Source organism: Grampus griseus (genome assembly GCF_964374135.1).
Source record: "Grampus griseus genome assembly, chromosome: 16".
Taxonomy (NCBI): domain Eukaryota; kingdom Metazoa; phylum Chordata; class Mammalia; order Artiodactyla; family Delphinidae; genus Grampus; species Grampus griseus.
The window spans coordinates 6,638,771-6,659,740 of NC_139010.1; the positions used below are offsets into that span (position 1 = coordinate 6,638,771).

At 45.8% G+C, this 20,970-nt stretch overlaps 1 protein-coding gene across 1 annotated transcript in view; it reads left to right on the top strand.

The window, feature by feature from the left end:
- Nucleotides 1-20,970, top strand: part of NTPCR (nucleoside-triphosphatase, cancer-related) — a 38,874-nt gene that overhangs the window by 9,361 nt on the left and 8,543 nt on the right. The window contains exon 4 of the mRNA XM_082672998.1: nucleotides 16,820-17,029. Within this exon, the coding sequence (XP_082529124.1) occupies nucleotides 16,820-17,029 (210 nt within the window). The remainder of the gene's footprint in view (nucleotides 1-16,819; nucleotides 17,030-20,970) is intronic.

The following is a 20,970-nucleotide window of genomic DNA, read 5'->3' on the forward strand; positions in this document are numbered from 1 at the left end:
TTTGTTTTCTTGAAATAAATCCCTCTTGGTCATGGCATATGTATATTTCTTTTATATGTTGCCGGATTCTGTTTGCTAGTATTTTGTTGAGGATTTCTGCATCTACATTCATAAGGGATGTGGACCGTAGCTCTCTTTTCTTGTAGTATCTTTGTCTAATTTTGATATCAGGGTAATTGTGGTCTTGTAGAATGAGCTAGGCAGTATTCCTTCCTCTTCTAATTTTTGGAAGAGTTTGTAAAAGATTGGTATTAATTTTTCTTGGAATGTTTGATAGAATTCACCAGTGAAACCATGTGGGCCTGGGTTTTTCTTCATAGGAATCTTTTAAGTTATGAATTCAATTTCTTTATTTGTTATAGGTCTGCTGATTTTTTTATTTCACATTGAATCAGTTGTGGTAATTTGTGTCTTTTAGTAATTTATTGGACCGTTTCATTAGATAGTAAGTTATCTAATTCGTCGGCATACGGTTGTTTATATATTCCCCTGTAATCCTTTTTATTTTGTAAGGTCTGTAGTATTTTCCCTTCTTTCATGCATTTTAATTATTTAAGTCCTCTCTTTATGGACTTCAGTAATAGTTAAAGGTTTGTCAATTTAGTTGCTCTTTTCAAAGAACCAACTTTCGGTTTTGTTGACTATGTATTACTTGTTTTTTGCATTCATTCATCAAATATTTATCAAATCCCAGATATACAGTCAGGAAAAAAACATGTTTTCTACTCTCCCCAAACTCTCATTCTAGTGGGAAATGTAGACATTAAACAAATAAATGTATAATTGTCATTAATGCAGCCAAGAAGAAAAGCAGGGTGCTGTGAGAGAAGGAGGAGGAACTGACTTTAGACCTGGTGACCAGGAAAGAGCTCTGAGGAGGTGACATTTGGATGAAATGAAAAGATCAGAGGGCACCATCCCTTCCGGGAGGGAATCCTGGGGTGTTGTATGGGGGTGTCTGGGAGAACGTCACGGATGATAGAAGCAGAGACACCGAGGCCGGGGGCCCTGGGCAGGAGCAGGTGGGGGAGGTACGGTGGGTGAGCCGGGTAGAGTCCCATGATGCAGGGTTTTGTGGCGCATATTAAGGAATATGGGTTTTATATCATCTATTATAGACTCACACCATTGATTTATAATACTGTCGTGAAGATTGAAGAGTATGGACCTGTCTCAAGAGGCAATTCTTTATCAACTTTGCGGCGGTCTCCGTCGTACCAGCAGTCGAGTCCAAGGTCCTCCCCGGGGCCCGGAAGGCCGGCTCTGTCCGGGCCTCCTGCCCTCCGTCCTCCCCATCTCCCGCCTGCCGGCTCAGCCTGTTCCCCTCGTGCCCGGCCCCCAGCCTTCCGCCCTTGGCACTGCTGTTTCTGTGGTTGGCAGGCTCCTCATATCTTGGCCTCTCTGCTCATTCAGGGCTCAGCTAAAAGGGGCGGTGAGGGCTTTGGCAGGTGCCAAAGCTTTGGCTGCTGGAAAGGTCAGGTTTGCCTGCTGAGGGCAGCTTCTGACTCCCGGGGCCGGCGGGATGTTGCACTGTGTTGGTAGCGGCTGCTGCCCCTCCAAGCCCACCTGCTCCTTGGCTTCGCCCCCCCTCGCCTGCTCCCCTCACCTTTCTTCCTGATTTCTTCCTCTAGGAACTTTCGTTCCCTGCACTGGGGACTCTCGTGCCTGTTGTCTTGTGCGGAAACAGTCAGGAAGCATATGATATTTTTCTCTCTAGTTCTTTTCCCGTCAAATACCTACCTCTCTACTTAAATGCTCAAGAAGCAAGTGAAATACTTCAAATCAAATTCCAGATGATGACTCTGGCTTTGGGTACTGGATCCATATAAAGAATGATTTTTACTTACCTTGCTTAGAGCAGACAATCCTAGGAGAGCAGTGTGCACATACGGCCTTGACGTCTATCTGCAGGATTATATAAGAAATCGTGTACTGACCGGAATAAGAACTTGAATCTCTTTTTTTTCTTAGTTAAAAAAGAAAGAAAAGCAGACTCTTTCAATATTTTATACTTTGATTACCAAACCCAGACTTTCAACATTCTAGGTAGGAAAATTTCCCAGGCTGCAGGTTCATATCCGTGGGTTTCTTTTCTGAAGCAGAATTTTTTCTCCCATCTCATGTATTTTACTGGGGACAAAGAAAGGAAAAGGAATTAGTGTTTTACCTTTATACTTAAAAAAGAAAGAAAGAAAGAAAAGAAAGTTTAAGTAACAGGCAACAAAAATAGGATATTATAGAGAGACAGGTTTCATTATTGGCAATTGGAATGACCGACTAAAGTAAGCTGAAAGTTTTAGAAACCACATTTAGGCCGGTGACAGCCTTTATTTTTTTGTTGCTTTTTTAATTTTTTATTGAAATATAGTTGAGTTACAATGTTGCATTAATCTCTGCTGTACAGCAAAGTGACACCATTATACACATATAGACATTCTTTTTTACATTGTTTTCCATTATGTTTTATCCCAGGTTATTGAATATAGTTCCCTGTTTTGTATAGTAGGACCTTGTTGTTTATCCATCCTTTATGTAATAGTTTACATCTGTTAACCCCAAACTCCCAATTCTTCCTTCCCCCCCTCCCCCTTCCCCCTTGGCAACCACAAGTCTGTTCTCTACGTCTGTGAGTCTGTTTCTGTTGTGTAGCTAAGTTCATTCGTGCCGTATTTTAGATTCCACATATAAGTGATATCATATGGTATCTGTCTTTCAGACTCACTTCACTTAGTGTGCTAATCACTAGGTCCATCCATGTTGCTGCAAATGGCATTATTTCATTCTTTTTTATGGCTGAGTAATATTCCATTGTGTATATGTACCACAGCTTCTTTATCCATTCATCTGTCAGTGGACAGTCAGGTTGTTTCCATGTCTTGGCTATTGTAAATAGTGCTGCTATGAACATAGGGGTGCATGTATCTTTTTTTTTTTTTTTTTTTGCGGTACGCAGGCCTCACTGTTGTGGCCTCTCCCGTTGCGGAGCACAGGCTCCAGACGCACAAGCTCAGCGGCCATGGCTCATGGGCCCAGCCGCTCCGCGGCATGTGGGATCTTCCCGGACCAGGGCACGAACCCGTGTCCCCTGCATCGGCAGGCGGACTCTCAACCACTGTGCCACCAGGGAAGCCCCGCATGTATCTTTTTGAATTATGGTTTTGTCCAGATATATGCCCAGGAGTGGAATTGCTGGATCATACAGTAACTCTATTTTTAGTTTTTTTTTTTTTTTAAAAGGAATAGACGGCCCTTAAATATAATAGTGTTTATTTATTTTTACTTGTTGACAGTTTGCTTTATTTATTTATTTATGGCTGTGTTGGGTCTTCGTTTCTGTGCGAGGGCTTTCTCTAGTTGTGGCAAGCAGGGTCCATTCTTCATCGCGGTGCGTGGGCCTCTCACTATCATCGCCTCTCTTGTTGCGGAGCACAGGCTCCAGACGCACAGGCTCAGTAATTGTGGCTCACGGGCCCAGTTGCTTCGCGGCATGTGGGATCTTCCCAGACCAGGGCTCGAACCCATGTCCCCTGCATTGGCAGGCAGATTCTCAACTACTGTGCCACCAGGGAAGCCCTATTTTTAGTTTTTTGAGGAACCTCCATACTGTTTTCCGTAGTGGCTGCACCAACTTACATGCCCATCAACAGTGTTTCAGCATTCTCTTTTCTCCACACCCTTTCCGGCATTTATTATTCGCAGATTTTTTAATGATAGCCATTCTGACCAGTATGAGGTAGTACCTCACTGTAGTTTTGATTTGTATTTCTCTAATAGTTAGTGATGTTGAGCATCTTTTCCTGTGCCTATTGGCCATCTGTATGTCTTTGAAGAAATGTCTATTTAGGTCTTCTGCCCATTTTTCGATTGGGTTGTTTGTTTTTTTGTTGTTGAGTTGTATGAGCTGTTTGTATATTTTGGAAATTAAGCCCTTGTCAGTCACATTGTTTGCAAATATTTTCTCCCATTCTGTAGGTTGTTTTTTTGTTTTGTTTATGGTTTCTTTTGCTGTGCAAAAGCTTGTAAGTTTGATTAGGTCCCATTTGTTTATTTTTGTGTTTATTTCTATTGCCTTGGGAGACTGACCTAAGAAAACATTGGTATGATTTATGTCATAGAATGTTTTGCCGGTGTTCTCCTCTAGGAGTTTTATGGTGTCTTGTTTTATATTTAAGTCTTTAAGCCATTTTGAGTCTATTTTTGTGCATGGTGTGAAGGTGCGTTCTAGCTTCATTGATTTACATGCAGCTGTCCAGTTTTCCCGGCACCACCTGCTGAAGAGACTTTTTCCCATTTTATTGATATATTCTTGCCTCCTTTGTTGAAGATTAATTAACCATAAGTGTGTGGGGTTTTTGTTTTTTTTTTTTTGGTGGTGGCTTATGGGATCTTAGTTCCTGGATCAGGGATTGAACCCCGGCCCCTGTCAGGGAAAGCGAGGAGTCCTAACCACTCGACTGCCAGGGAATTGGGTAAGTGTGTAGATTTATTTCTGGGCTCTATTCTATTCCATTGATCCGTATTCTGTTTTTGTGCCAACACTACGCTGTTTTGATGACTGTAGCTTTGTAGTATAGTCTGAGGTTTGGGAGGGTTATGCCTCCAGGCAGGTGAGAGCCTTTAAACAGACAGTGGGTTAGCTTCTAGTGCCCAGGGTATATGAAAACACAAACTCTGACAATAAGTTAAGGAATATCTATTAAGTGCTTCCTATGTGTGAGAAATTTCACTATCGTTGAAAAATATTTTGAGTTGTTTTTTTTAGGTACTGTGAAAAACATAAGAAAAATTATTCTTTGGGCCAGCAGGGCCATGCCTGTGGGTTGGGGAGTAAGAATGGGTCTGGGAGCCGAAAAGCAACAGCCTGAGGCCAGGCAGAAGCCAGCCTGCTGTGGGGCTCTTGCTGCTTTTCCCCAGGCAGGAGTGGAGGCCAGCCCACCACCATGGGCACATGGGAAATCGACACAGAATAGATGGTAAACATTCTAGACTCAGTAAGGCTTTTAGAAAGCCCTTGTAGACTTTACTATTGTTGATTTTTCTTTTCATTCCATGGCTACGTCTTCCCTCATTTGACAACATTTACTGTTTTCTTGAGTATTAAAGTTCTACATACTTAAGGTAGAAAATATGTAAAAAGTATAAAATAAGAAAAGAAAATATGGATAACTCAGTCTTATCACTGAGTTAACCACTTTTAGCATATTTTGTTTCTGCCCTTTTTCTATACCTCGTTTCTTTATTATAGTCATCCAAAATTGGGGAAAATGCCAAATACAGTTTTATAGGTTTGGGCTTTTTCATTTAATACGATTGAGTGACATGGGAATGGTCTCACAACATGATAATCTTCAAAACTGTGATACTTTGGGAATTCCCTGGCGGTCCAGTGGTTAGGACTCCGTGATTCCACTGCAGGAGGCATGGGTTCAATCCCAGGTCGGGGAACTAAGATCCCACAAGCGGTGAGGTGTGGCAAAAAAACAACAACAACTGTGATACTTTAATGACTGCATAATATATGGTGGTATGGATTTCCATCTCTGATTTAACTGTTACTCCCTCAGTGTTGGACATTGAATTTATTTATCACTGTTGCAGGTAACTTTGCAGGAAGCCCTCTTTGTGGATCATCCTTAATCCAGCCGTGACTGTCTCCCTGTGGGGGACCTACGGGTGGAATACGGGGTGGAGGGGTGTGAATTTCCAGGGTGTTGCTGTGTGTGTGTGACAGTTGTGTCACTTTGCACCCCCTGCCATGTGCATGTGTGTTTCTCTTGCTGCACTTCTGCCAACACTGAGCACTATACTGACTTTTGATACTAAAACACGTTGCTTTGCTTTGATTTATCTTTTTAAAGTACTAATGAGGTTAAAAGTTTTTCAGTTGTTTTATTGGGTATTTTTAAGAATCTAAGTTGTTTGTTCATTTCCGCATTTTTTTCTTTTAGCTTAAAGAGATCTTTTATAAGGTAAATAACTTTTTTTATTTTTATTGATTCTCTTTCTCAGTTTGTCGCTTTGGTGATTTCCTTTTTTTTTCTTTTTTAATATTGAGAAAGTCTGTTCCTATTCCAAGTTAATATAAAATTTTTTACCTATATGTTTCTTCTTCTGTGTGCTTTTTTTTTTGACATTTTTTTAATCCATCTGGATTTATCTGGAATGTAATATTCAATGAGACTCTCAATTGATTTTCTTCCAAATACTTAGCTGGTTTTCCAAAACCGTCTGTTAATAACTCATTTCTCATTAGTTTATTATGCTGCATTTATTATATTAAAAAAATACCTGTGTGTGTATAATGTTTTAGGGTTGTCTGTTCTCTTTCGTTGATCTGTTTGATGCTTGCATCAGTACTCTGGTAATTACTTGTATTACTCTTCTTCAAAACAATGTCTTATCCGTTCTTGTTTGCTTGTTCTTCCAAATTGTGGCAATGTTAGTGATAATAGTAATGGTGGTGGTAAAGTTACTGAGTTCAAATTATGCTTCAGACACTAACTCATTTAATCCTCAGGACAACACTGTCACTGTTTTCCTGTTTTACAGATGAGGAAACTGAGGCATAGAATAGAAAGTAATTTGCCCAACGACAAACAGCTTATAAGCAGCAGTACTGGTATGAACTGTAATCTGTTACAAAAAGTCTTGTATGAAGTGACTGGAATTATACAAAAATGTAGTTATTATAATATAAAGAACATACTAATCTTCCAGACAGTCTTCATTCTCTACAGCCAAAACAGAATCTCTCTCTCTTTCCGTTTCTTTTTAAAAATTTTTTTGTAAGGTTATTCATGGATCTTTTGTATTTTCTGATGCTGCTATAATTAAGATTGCTTTTTCAGTTTTCTAATGATCAAGGCTGTTAGGATAACGCTGGCCTTTTGCATAATGGTCTTTTTGACAGCCACCTTGAACGCTTTATTAGAATTTGATGCAGTATAGGATTTAACATTTTGGTTGGTTCCCGGTGTATCTCCTACTCACACAAAACGGTAACAGCAGATTATAAGGTTGTGAAGAACAAGAGACGTCTACTCAAAGCCTTATTTTTTAGGCTGAGCAGTGTCATTTTTTATAAAGATCCATGGAAGGGATAATGAGCTAGAACCAGAATACCCACTGAAAACCCACACGCTTGGTTGCGTTTTTCTGTTTTGTTCAAAATATGGCTTTCAGTGCATATTCTTTCTGAGAGCAGGATCTGCTTTTGATTCTGAAAGAAGAGTCTGCTTCAGATCTTTGAAACTTCATTTGAAGGTGCGAGATCAACTGTCCAGGGAAAGGTTCTTTTTTTTAATACCTTGACCTGGAAAGGCCACTTAGTATTTCAGGCCACTGAGCTTTAGAAAGAATTTAGAAAAATCGAGTCAGGAGCCGTTCTTGAAAGGCTGACAAGAGCCCAAGCATGCTTTAGAATCTCCTTCGCTGTTAGCAAGCCTGGCATTCGCTTCTTGGTTCCGCCCCACGTTCTGATTCTGTACCTCACGATCACACATACGTATTACAAGATCAGCAAGGGGAATTAGAAGCTATCTGGTGCAGACATGAAAAGTAAAAATTTTTCAGTAAAAGCATTCCTGCAGTGAATCAAAATAGGAAGAAGAACTGCAAGCATCGTATAAGGTTGGCTCCTTAGTTCACCGTGCAGGCTTTGTCGTGGCCGCCCTTCCGGTGATCTACCGGGTTCCACCGGGCAGGTGGGCTGCTCATCACTTCCCACTGCCGGCCGGGGTGCAGTTCTGTGCAGTTAGATGCCAAGCCGGCTGCTGCCCTGGGTTTCCTCTCCTTCGCGTGACTCTTCTGCACCCCCTCCCAAGAAGCACGGGGAAGTCACGTGCTCCGGAAGTGTGCCTGGAGAAGGATGTGTGCGACTGGCCTTTCTTTCTCCCTCTGACCACCCGCTCTGTCCTTCCTCCTGGCCCTTGTCCTGTGCACATCGGTCTGAAGCCCTGTGCGCCGTCAGAAGGAAGCTCTCATGCCAGGAGTTGGTGCTTTTCTTGAACCAGATACTGAGAAAGTATGCATGTGAGTGTTTTCTTTTTTTGTATTGAGTCTTAACTTTTAAAAACTTTATTTGGATATAATTTTACTCCTAGAGAACCTTGTAAAGATAAGGATAGTGCAAGACCCCCTGTGGACTTGGTATCCAGAGTCACCTATTTTTAACATTTGCCCTGTTTATTCCCTCTCTCTTCTTGTGTGTGTGTGTGTCTGTATGTTTGTATAAACATATAAATTGGGGGAGGACCATTTGAGAGTATTTTGTAATCATCACAGTACGTAAGTCCTAAACGTGCAGTATTTTTCCCGAAGCGTAAGGATATGCTGTTACATAATTGGCGCAGTTGTCAACCTCAGTCAGTTTACTGAGAAAATCCTTTGATCTACCCTACCCCTCATATGCTGGTTTTAGAAGTTGACTTAACAGTGTTGTTCGTAGCATTTCTTTTCCTTCAGTCTAGAGCCAGGCATTACCTTTAGTTGTCGTGTCTTGATAGCCTCCTTTAATGTGGAACATTTCCACAGTCATGCTTTTTGTCCTTTGTGACAGTGACATTTTTGAAGAGTGCAGCTCTATTTTCATAGGATGTTCCTCTTTTGGGGCTTTCTGATGGTTCCTTGTGATTGGGTTCAGCTGGAATTCTGTAGTGTGTGGTGAGGCATCCTTCCTGGCCTCTCATCTGGAGGCATGTGATGGTTGGTGATGGTAATTTGATTACCCGATCAAGGAATTGACCAGTTTCTTCCCTGTACGTTTATTCTTTTTTTCCTTTGAACTAGTAGCTGTGAGTAGGGAGCTGTTTATGACCAAGCACATCCTCCTCAGCACAATTTCTCCCAGTTAATTTTTCTAATTTATTTATTTGCGGTATGCGGGCCTCTCACCTCTGTGGCCTCTCCCGTCACGGAGCACAGGCTCCGGACGCACAGGCTCAGCGGCCATGGCTCACGGGCCCAGCCGCTCCGCGGCATGTGGGATCCTCCCGGACCAGGGCACGAACCTGTGTCCCCTGCATCGGCAGGCGGACCCTCAACCACTGCGCCACCAGGGAAGCCCTTTTCTAATACTTTATAAACTTTATTAGGTTATCTTAAGATAATAACTTTCTCTTGAGTCTTCAACTGGAAAGCAAATTTAGCTACCCCGTTTTGAAATACTTTCTATAGCAAGGTGAAACAAACATAAAATCACTGTACATTCAAAAACTGAACAAGACAAATCCATAAAGATTGATTTTTCCCTGATCTAAGCTGTACTCCTCTCCTCTCTTTGTATCCATTTACCTCATTAGTTAGAAAAAAAAAGTCGTCACCATTTCACTGTAGCAAAAATTATCAACTTTTATCTCCTTCAGAGAATTTCTAATAGAAGGTTATCAGGCATCAAAAATACCAAACTTTTATCAAAAGCTTAGGTAGTGATTAAAATTTTTACTAAGCAATTGAAATTTAAAAAAAACAGTTATTGTAAACACCGTCAGCTGATAAGGAGGATTTAGAAGGTAGTACAGGCATACCTCGTTGTCTTGTGCTTTGCAGATACTGCCTTTTTTTACAAACTGAAGGTTTGCGGCCTCCAAGCATTCAAGTGAAAGGAAGAGTTGCACGTCTTTTCACTTTTCAAAAGCTGGAAATGATTAAGCTCAGCGAGGAAGGTACGTTGAAAGCCGAGACAGGCAGAAAGCTATGCCTCCTGTGCCAGTTAGCCAAGCTGTGAGTGCAAAGGAAAAGTTCTTGAAGGAAATTAAAAGTGAACACACAAATGATAAGAAAGCAAAGCACCCTTACTGCTGATAGGAAGAAAGTTTTAGTGTTTGGAGAGAGGATCAAAACAGCGACAACATTCCATTAAGCCAGAGCGTAATCCAGAGCAAAGCCCTAACTCTCTTCAGTTCTTTGAGGGTTGAGAGAGGTGAGGAAACCGCAGAAGAAGAGCTTGAAGCCAGCAGAGGTTGGTTCATGAGGTTTGAGGAAAGAAGCTGTCTCCATAACATGAAAGTACAGGGTAAAGCCCCAGGTGCTGATGCCCAAGCTGCAGCAAGTTCTCCAGAAGGTCTAGCTGAGATATTCATGAAGGTGGCTACACCAAACAACAGATTTTCAGTGTAGAAGAAACAGCCTTCTGTTGGAAGAAGATGCCACATAGGACCTTCATAGCTGGAGAGGAGAAGTCAATGCCTGGCTTCAAAGCTTCAAAGGACAGGCTGACTCTCTTGGTAGGGGCCAGTGCAGCTGGTGACTTGAAGTTGAAGCCAGTGTTTATTTACCATTCTGGAAATCCTAGAGCCCTTAAGAATTATGCGAAATCTACTCTTCCTGTGCTCTGTACGTGGAATAACAAAGCCTGGTGACAGCACATCTGTTGACAACATAGTTTGCTGAATATATGAAGCCCACTGCTGAGACCTACTGCTCAGAAAAAAAGATTCCTTTCAAAATTGACAATGCACCTGGTCACCCAAGAGCTCTGATGGAGAAGCTGGAGATTCATGTTTTCTTCATGCCTGCTCAGAAAACATCCATTCTACAGCCCATGGATCAAAGAGTAACTTCAACTTTTAGGTCTTATTATTTAAGGAATATATTTTGTAAGGCTATAGCTGCCAGAGATAGTGATTCTTCTGATGGATCTGGGCAAAGTCAACTGAAAACCTTCTGGAAAGGATTCACTGTTCTAGATGCCATTAAGAATGTTCATGATTCATGGGAAGAGGTCAAAATATCAGCATTAACAGGAATTTGAAAGAAGTTGCTTCCAGTCCTCATGGGTGACTTTGAGGGGTTCAAGACCTCAGTGGATGATCCAGTGATTCCACTTTTGGAGGTTCATCCTAATGAGAGAGTCAAATGTGTGTATAAGGATATTCTGTGCAGCGTTTTAATAAAAGCCATAATATTGAAAAAAAAAGACCTCAGTGGAGGAAGTAACCACAGATGTGGTGGAAACAGCAAGAGAACTAGAAGTGGAGCCTGAAGATGGGACTGAACTGCTGCCATCTCAGGATACAGCTTTAATGGATGAGGAGTTGCTTCTTATGGACGAGCAAGAAAAGAGGTTTCTTGAGATGGAAACTACTCCTGGTGAAGATGCTGTGAGATTGTTGACATGACAACAAAGATTTAGGGTATTCCATAAACTTAGTTGATAAAGCAGTAGCAGGGTTTGAGAGGATTGACTCCAATTTTGAAAGAAGGTCTATGCTGTCAAACAGCATTGCCTGCTGCCAAGAAATCATTCGTAGGAGCCAATCAATGCGACAGACCTCATTGTTGTCTTATTTTAAGACATTGTCATGGCCACCCCACCCTTCAGCAACCACCGTCCGGATCGGTCAGCAGCCTTCAGCACTGAGGCAAGACCGTCCACCGGCAGAAAGATTACTCCTTGCTAAAAGCTCAGATGATGGTTAGCAGTTTTTAGTAATAAAGTATTTTTTAATTAAGGTACGTACATCGTTCTTTTAGACATAATGCGATTGCACACTTTTTAGATGCACCAAGAAACTAAAAAATTCATGCGACTCACCTTAGTGTGATACTGGCTTTATTCCGGGTGCCTGGAAGCGAGCTCCGCATCTCGCCGAGGCAAGCCTGTGCACATTGGGATGCCCGCTCCTGTCTTCTCTACTGTGTGCAAAGAGGTGAGCTCCTGGCAGAGGGTAGAGGCCCCTTCACCTGCAGGGCCATTCTCTGTACGTGAGAAAATGAGGTTGGTGATATTATTGCTCTGGGACCCCAGATAGGTAGGGTTTTTTGAGTAATACAATTAATCCAAAAAAATAGCGTTTTTGTGGCTATACCTCTGTAGGGCCCTAGAAACTAAGGCACTCTTCCTTCTCTCATTGGTGAGAAAAGTGGTTTCTTCATGGTGAGATGACTTTCTGAGACTCAGTTCTTTCCTTAGTTCATGTGGAAACTGTGCAGATGGAATTGCCTCCGGTGGGTGGCAGAGGCCATGGAGTTGGGTGATACCGGGTCAGCCTCCCCAGCCCTGTCCCTTGGGAGCTCGGGGACTGGATGAGTCACTTACCCCCGGCTTCCCTTCCTTAATTGTAGAGCAGAGATGTCGACGTCTGCTACGTGAAGTTGTTAGGACTGAAGGCGGTCATGCTTGTGAAGTGTGTTAGTCCCGGCTGCCAGGAGGTGCAGAGCATAGGGATGGTTACGGTCACTTTGCTTGAGAAGTTGAGGGAGGTGATGGGCGCAGGACCTTGGGAGGACGTCACATCAACAGTCTGATTTGTGTTCGCTGGGAACCGGGGCCCGTCATGGGACCCACGAGCACAAACATCTAGCCTGGTCCCACGGCGCTGGGATCACGAGGGGGACTGGGTTCTTGATCCCCCTGGGCTGACAGTCAGCCCCAGGGTCCTTCTCGTAGCTTGGAAGATGCCAAGGCGCTCTGCGGTCAGGTGCTGGTGTGGAGCCGGGGGAGGCCCGTGGGGACACCAGGAAGAGCCGCAGCACCAGCCTCTGGCACGTGGTGGGAGCAGCTCTGCCCCGCGCGTGCTCGGTGCTGCGGGGCGCACAGGGCCGTCTGAATGCCTCGTCCTGGCCGCCAGCCTGGCATCTTACTCCCCGGGGACACGCAGTCGACATGCCGCCAGACTGCTGAGGGATCCTAAAACTTTAAAGCTTGGAACAAACACACATAAAAGTCTAGCTGGAGCCCTGCCTTACAGCTAATGACTTAAGAGGGTCGAGGAACTTGCTCGGCCTTGGCTGCTGTTGGCACCATTTGCCTTTCCAGCTTCCCCAGAACTTGTGGCTATTCAGGGGGCAGGGCTCCAGTTCTGTTGCCTACCTTCTGGCCGACGGCCGCCTGGTTCCCTCCCGTCACTTCTGAGACTTGCTGTCCCAGACAGGCGAGCTCAGAAGCCAGTCTGTGTCTGATGTTTAAAAAAAAACAAATGGCGACCTTAATACCACTGGAAATATGTATTATTTAAATAATTCAGAATAAGGCAAAGGCAACTTTAATTAGCTTTTTCTTCGTTCAGTATTTTGGTTGAAGGAAATTGCTTATTTTATGTTTACATTTTCTTTGTATCCTTAAAAGTGCACATAAGGATTAAACAAAGGACCAAAAGAATCACACTGTTTTTCAGCTCTCCAGGAAAGCTGATACAGAGGTATTTCATTGTCGCTCTAAATTGATTTGCTCTTTCTGGAAAGCAAGCTAGCTGGGTGTAACCAAAGCTATAACATTATTCATAACTTCTCTCACTCCTGGCTGATCAACGTTAGGACTCTATCCCAAGAAAATATCTTCTCCCTCAGAACCAACATAGGGACTGAAATATGCTTTGCACAGAGAAGGTTTTCCCACTCTTTGTGACAGTGAAAATGTATAACGAGCTGAAATGCAAGCACAGGAGCAGAGCGTGGGGATTGGCACAGAGGACCGCAGTGATGCCGCCTGAGTTGTCTTCTGCGGGGAGGGGATGCCCGGAGAACGGCTGCTCCCATAGGGTGTGCTCAGTGCTTTTAACCACGTGGCCCAGAGCCACCCAGAGTCCTGCACGGGCTCCTTACTCCGTACCCACGGCTGGAACCCACGGCCGGAAACGGGGAAGCCGGAGCCAGGCTACTGATGGTTTTCAAACCTGGGCCCTAGTGCTGTACCCCTGTGTCTTCATCAACTCAGAAGAGCATTTAGGATAATGGAAAACAGGGTGAATGATCACTGGGGTTTTTTTCTGTTTCCTTTTAAAATTGAAACAATTTCTTTCCATGTAGAAAGGAAACAATTCTGAACATAACTGTAGTTCTTTTATTAAGCTCATTCATATATGTTCATGTGTTATTCAGAAAAACAGACTGACTGTTTACAGGTGTCTGAGTGGCTTAGCCTCTGATATCTGTCTCAACTGAGTGTGAATAACTCAATTTTTCATTCAAAATCCCAGCCTTTTTGAGATTCCTATAGTTTCTGGATAAAGAAAGTCCCTAATTCTGGACAGAATGGGGATTTTATATAAGCTAAGGTTTTAAAATGAGCATTTCCAGTTGGTAGAAAATAATGTCTACGTGTGTGTCCGGAAGTTTAAATGATGTAGGTGAGCTCTCATTGGTGCACGTCGCAGAGAAAGGCAGGCAGGGTGGCTGTGGAGCCGTGTGCTTTATCGTGGACCTGCTCACGTGTATCTGACCGCCCGCGTACGTGCACCCACTAAACACAGAGCCATGGGTGCTCATGCATGCTTTGATGTTGTTTCTCTCGGAACTAACCGCTTTCAAAACTGTCGTTCTGATGTGCTGGAGTGGAGTTCTGTTTGCTGTTTAGATTGTAGCCTCCGGAAAGACAGCGTCCACAGGTATTCATAGTCTCTGGGGGCAGCAAAATGCCCCAGACACTCCTCACTCAGAGGCAGGTCAGTTGGGATGGCTCGCTGTTGTGGGAGTGTCTGTTTTTATGCTGACACACGGGTGGCTGATAGCTGTTTTCTTTCTCCCCAGTTTGACTGCGTTGGGTCTTCGTTGCTGCGCGCGGGCTTTCTCTAGTTGCAGCGAGCGGGGGCTGCTCTTCGTCGCGGTGCACGGGCTTCTCATCGCAGTGGCTTCTCTTGTTGCGGAGCACGGGCTCTAGGCAAGCAGGCTCAGTAGTTGTGGCGCACGGTCTCCGTAGTGGTGGCTCGCGGGCTCTACAGCGCAGGCTCGGTAGTTGTGGTGCACGGGCTTAGTTGCTCCGCGGCATGTGGGATCTTCCCGGACCAGGGATCAAACCCGTGTCCCTGCAGTGGCAGGCGGATTCTTAACCACTGCACCACCAGGGAAGCCCTGGCATTCATTTTTTGAAGAAAATGTTGAAATAGCAACTGACCCCTCACTCTCCCTCGCTTAGCTGCCCTGCCAGTACAGGGCCACATCAGCTGCCTCAGCCCAGCTTTGCGCTGTTCAACTCCATGGGAAGGAAAAAGATGAATACAGCGTCATCTCTGCCTCTAGCGGGGAGACGGGGCAGCTATGTGTATACAAACGCACGCAGGTACACTCAGGTGAACGTGAAGTGACGAGCAACACAGAAGCCTGGGTGCTTGTTAGACCTCTCTCGCACGACGACAGTGGGCCCTTCCTGGTCTTCCTGCCAATAAAAGGAGTGGAAAAATATGTTATATGTATTTGATAGTAAGCAGGAGGATTAAAAGAGTACCACTTACAGAAAAGTTTGAAAACCACTGCTCTTAAGGCTTCCCTCCAATCCCATGCTGTCTGTTCCAAAAGAAGTCGCCCCTGTCTTCCTGAATCCACACAGTGAGCAGCCTTTCAAGCACAATGTGTGATCCTGACTTTGAGTCTCAGCCTTTGGACAGCATCCCACCCCTCTGTGCACCATACGAGGCTCCAGGATCTGCCCTCAGCCCCATCTGTCACTGGTCACCATATGCACGCCACCCATGGCCACACGTGTAAGAGCTTTGGTATTTAGAACTGGAGCAAAATCTAGCTTAACTTAGCCATTCATTCTGAGAATGTATTGATGTTAGTATTTAAGGAATCTGAGAACTTACAGTGAAAAGTACTTTGTAAATCAGCTTTACGTACCGTTTTCAAAATAATCATTTATATAAAGATATAGAAATGTATTTGTCACTCAGCATTCACTGAAGTGCTTATTGTATGTTCTATTGTGTCCCTGCTGTGGAAAAACTACTTAAAGTCCTATCAGCTTTCTCTGGGAAGGCTTTCTAGAGAGGACATGTGTATTAGTTCCCTGTTGCTGTGTAACAAATTACCCCAAGATCTAGCAGTTTAAAACAACGAACACTTATAATCTCACAGTTTCCCTGGATCAGGAATCCAGGAACGGCTTTGCTGAATGGTTCAGGCTCAGGGTCTCTCATGAGGCTGCAGTGCCCTGAGGCTTCCAGGTTCACGGTCATGGTTGCTGGGAGGCCTGAGATCCTCCCTGGCTGTTGACATGAGGCCTCAGTTCCTTATCACCTGGACCTCACCGTCAGCTGCCTGCGTGTCCTCGCAACATGGCAGCCATCTTCCCTGTGAGCAGGTGATCCAGGATAGGTGGATGGATGGATGGATGAATCGATAGAGATTGAGACCAAGACAGAAACAGCAGTCTTTTTTGCGTGCTGTCAGTCTCTGGTGATCACACAGACCCACCTTGGTACTGTGGGGAGGGGTCTGCACAGGGTGCACATCCCAGGAGCTGGGAATAATGAGGACTCTTGGAGGCTGGCTGCCCCACCTCTTCCTAGAGGGGTCTTCAAGGACATAGTGGAAGTGCATTGGTATAAAGACAGTAGCAGGGGAAGCTGAGATTAAAGGGCACAACGTGCTCACTTTTTTTTTTTTTTTTAACCAGGACTCCTTCTCTTTTCATTTTCATTCCTTTCCACCGACCCTCGTAGCGCAGATTGGGAAATACACAGGCATCTGGCCGCAGCGGTCACCTCCTCCCAGCAGACAGGCCATCATACAACTCAAAATCGAAACAACTGACAAGGGCTCCCAGGCCTGCTGCCTCAGTTCTTCTAAGCCTGCTTATTGCCTGGGTGTCTATAAATATAAAGCTTGGTCGTTATCAGGACCATTCCAGAAGAGCGGAAATTGCCAGGGAAACTGGGTGCTCAGGGAACGGAGTTTTCTGGGTGCTGTGGTCTCCAGGGGAGCTCCCCTGGATTCTCCCGCCAGTTGATTGCTCTGGGTGGACGGAGAGACGGCCTCCTGCTTCCCGAAGTGGGGCTGCCTTCCCTGCTCTGACGGTCAGTTGGTGAGTGGCAGGGGAGGGGGACCCCTGGGCCCGTTGCCTCATGTGACCTGGTGTCCCAGTTAGTGTCTCTGTCATCCTCAGGCAGGTCCCAGAGGTGGCCCGGGGCAGAGCGTGTGTGTCATCGACGAGGTGGGGAAGATGGAGCTCTTCAGTCAGCCGTTCATCCAGGCCGTTCGCCAGGTGCTGTCCACCCTGGGGACTGTCGTCCTTGGCACCATCCCAGTACCCAAAGGAAAACCGCTGGCCCTCGTGGAAGAGATAAGAACCCGAAACGACATTAAGGTGTTCAGTGTGAGTACCCCCGGGCCCCTCTACCCGCAGGCGTGGAGCGGGTGCCCTGAAACAGCACATGGCTCTAGATATACCTTTGGCTTTGAGTTAGTGGTATTTTTTTCCTCTCGCGGCAGAATATAGGTGAGTTATAGAAGCGAAGTTACACCTCTGCTGGATGCCAAAGCAGACGTGCCTGCGGGGAGCCGCCCGAGGTGTCCGCCCCTCCTGCGGTGCCCTCCTCACCGGGCGCCGGGGCCTTGCCAGCATCAGCGGCAGGCAGCAGTGCTCTGGGTCTGAGCGCATCTCCCCCAGGGCGATGAGGGTGCAGAGGCAAGTGAGTGCCGTCTCCTTTTAAAGGTCTCCCTCTGAAACTGGCTGCCTCCTGCTGTGGGGAGAAGCTGCGGCTGCAGTTTGAAGCACAGTCTCCGATGCTGTAGAGTGGCACCGTCCAGAGAAGTGTCCACGAGGGTGGAAGTGTGCTGTCTGCAGCGTGCGGTGCCGTGGCCATTAGCCACACGGGACTATTTACATTTAAACTAAATGGAATTAAATTAGAGAAATCTTTTCCTCAGTCACGCTGGCCACGTGTCAGGTACCCAGCTGGTAAGACACCCTGCCCAGAACAGGTGAATCAGGCTCTGGGCGCGGCCCAGGAACTTGTCTTCGCCAGCCCTCGGGGGCTCTGGGGCCCCTGCAGTGGGAGAAGCCCTGGGGCGGAGCATGTGTGGAGGACGCGTACGTCAGGGGCAGCGTCTGGGCCGGTTGTCAGGGGCTCTGGTGGCACTGCCGGCGCTTTGCCCGCAGACTTGCCCGTCTCTCCCGCCGTCTCTCTGTGCCCCTCTTTGTCAGGCACTGTCCTCCCTGTGCCGCCTCGGTTGGTTTGCATCAGTGCGGCCACGTCGCTCTGCTGTCCCTCTCCGCCAGCCCTCTGCCGGCGCCAGGTGAAACAATGGGGCTGGCAGGGCCACTTCTGTGGGAGGGCCGGGCGTGTGCTCTAGCTGCAGAGAGCCAGTGAGCGCCTCACACCGCTGGTTACTTGTCCCCAGGGCCGGCTGGCCCCAGGGGGACATCCCCACGTTGTCACCCAGGTGTCCAGGGTACCTTTGGGCAGCAGACAGCCGCCAGGATGATTAGCCCAGCCAGACTTGGAGGAATCTGTTTGCGCTGCTGCGTTCGTTTATCCTCTCACTTGGTAGATACAGGTTGAGCATCTCCTGTGCGCTGGGCCTCACACTACGTCTTGATGGTGAACCAGACAGACCGCGTCTTTGTCCTCATGGAGCCGACATTCTCATGGAGGGGCTCGATGAGAGAAACGCAAGCAAGCATGTAGGCAATGGCAGAGGTGGATAAATGCAACACCAGGGCACGGTGGTCCCTGGGGACGGCGGTGGGGGAGGAGGTGGCGAACCGGGGAGGCCTGAGGGCCAGGCAGGGTCACTTCCTCGGTGGACATGGGCCTTGTCTGCGGAGTTGTATGTCACCTCCTCTATCCGTTATTTCACGTGGCTTCCGTATTAGAGTCTTTGGTTGTGATTGTCGAGTTTCTGTGGAAATAGAGACAATGGATAATGAGAGATCATGAAAAACAATTAGTCTTCAGGTCAGACAGCTTCCAGTCTGGAGGGCTGGGGAGGCGCTGATGCTAAAGTCCAAGGCCTGGCTGTCTCTGCAGACTAATAACCCAGCAGTGGGACCGCGGTTGACTCTCACGTCCAGAAACCAGTGCTGTATATTAAGACAACACCACGTTTTCTCCTCTCTAAGCTAGGAGGTTATTCTCTAGGCAAGGTAATCCCGGCTCCTAATGATGTAAAGTGATTAGCTTCTGGTTTTAATTCTGTAAGCGACCCCGTTATTCTTGTCTTCCTTGTGTTCCTCTGGGGCTCGTGTGATCTTTTGGTGCGTATTTTATAAATGAAGAATCGTATTTTCCTTATCTGCAAATTTAGGGGCTGGATTAGATGTTTCTTTGGTCCTTTCCCTTTCTAATAGGCAGCAGAGTTCCCTGAATTCATTTTTGAGAGCATCCTTTGCATCCGACGCTTAGTCCATGGTACAAGCACATGTGAGGTGTATTCCCTTCCCTCAAGAAAAACAGACCAAGGGACAGTCCAAATCTGGAGGTGGGAAGAGAGATTTGTGTGAACAGGAGTAGGGAGAGTTGTCCGGAAGGAAGTGGTTCTTGGCTGGGTTTTTGAAGGGGGAAGTGGGGAAACGAAGGAACATTCCAGATCAAGATTATGCTATGTAAAATGCGGAGGGCAGCTTCCCTGTGCTGACAGATGATGTGGAGATGGGACTGAGGTCATGATATTGGGAAAGTATTCACAATAACTCAGAAGTTATTCACATTATCTAGACTGATCTTCTTAACAGGGTCAGGTAAACAGAGCCTTACTTTTCAGAAAAACCCCTGAGGACACTTCCAGTCCTAGACAAAGTGGGATAGACACACTGCTCCCTGTCGCTCCTCCTAAGTCAGATAAAAACCTTGGATGTTGTACATAAAACAGACATAAGAAGACCTGAATGGTAGAGGGAAGAAGGCGCACTGGCCAGGGACCCCAGGGAGAGCACGAGAGACACGATTGGAAATCACTTGTCATTCCAAGAACCAGGAAAATCAGCCAGAGTGAGAGAAACAGCCGACATGCCAACAGCAAGACGTCATAGATGTTGGAATTATAGGGCAGAGATTTTCAAACAGCCATCATAAAAATGCCTCAGTGAGCAATTACAAACCCACTGGAAACAAATGAAAAATAGAAATTCTCAGCCAAGAAATTGAAAGCTTCAGCAAAGATACAGAAGCTGTAAGGAAGAATGAAGTGAGCATTTTAGAATGTAAAATAGCGTAACTGACGCCAGAGTCCGTGGGTAGACCCGCCAGCAGAATGGAGATGACAGAGGTTGGAGTCAGTGAACCTGAGGGTGAAACGGTAGAAACTGCCCAGGAAAGAACAGACTGAAAAAATAAAATCCAGGGCCACAGGGACCTCTGGAATTCAGTAATATAGAAACTTCTATCCTGGTGCAGGTTCAGGCGTCGAAGCTTCTCTTCCCGAAAATTATGTTTCCCTCTCAGAAGTTTGGTTAAATGTTTTCCTAATTTCTTCTGTAGTTTAATGCCAAGTGTAGCCACTGAAAACTGTTATAAATTTATTTCAATATTAGGTTATGGGAGACCACATGTCAGAAAACATTTAATGGTAATGTCAGTGCTACAGAAACGAGAGGTGAAGACCTTCACGGGTCCAGATTCCAGCAGGAGCTCTCGTACTGCTTTCATCCTTCTCTGACTCACAACGTGAAAAAATATGTCTCTCCCTGCCTGTCACTTCTAACAAAAAAATGTGAGCTTGGTCATGCTGGTGGCATTTCCAAAGCATATTTCACTTGATTTCCTGTGAAATCTCTCCTTCATGAAGATGCTGGAGAATGTTGTCCCCTGAGGGGACAGGAGAGAGGAGAGACGCCCGGAGTCTCAGGAACGGGGATTGAGCTGCCAGGGTGGCCACCAGTCCTGGGGCACCTGGGGGAGGTGCTGAGGTCCATCAGCGCGTCGGGGACGTCACGGCAGCCTGGTCATCAGTGAGAGCTGCGGGCCTTGTCCGAGGTTGTTCGCTTAGTAGGGGCACAGCCAGGATTCAGACCTCGGTCTGTTGACTCCCAAGCCTGAGCGTTACCGTAGCCCTGATGTGTGTTACCTTCGTGGGTAGGGGTGGTTCAGATGATTTGAAATCTAAGATCCCTGCAAAGTACTTGGTCTTTCTACTTTAGAAAAATGTTACTGTAACTAAAATCTGTTCTACTGTTCTGAATTCAGAGCCACTTAAACTTGTTTTAGTCCATAAAGCAGTTTTTCTTCTTTTAGTTTTTGCCCGTGGATTGCAAGATCACAAGAAAAATGGGAACTACGTCCCAGCTTCCCTCCAATTTGGAAATTTTTAGACCTC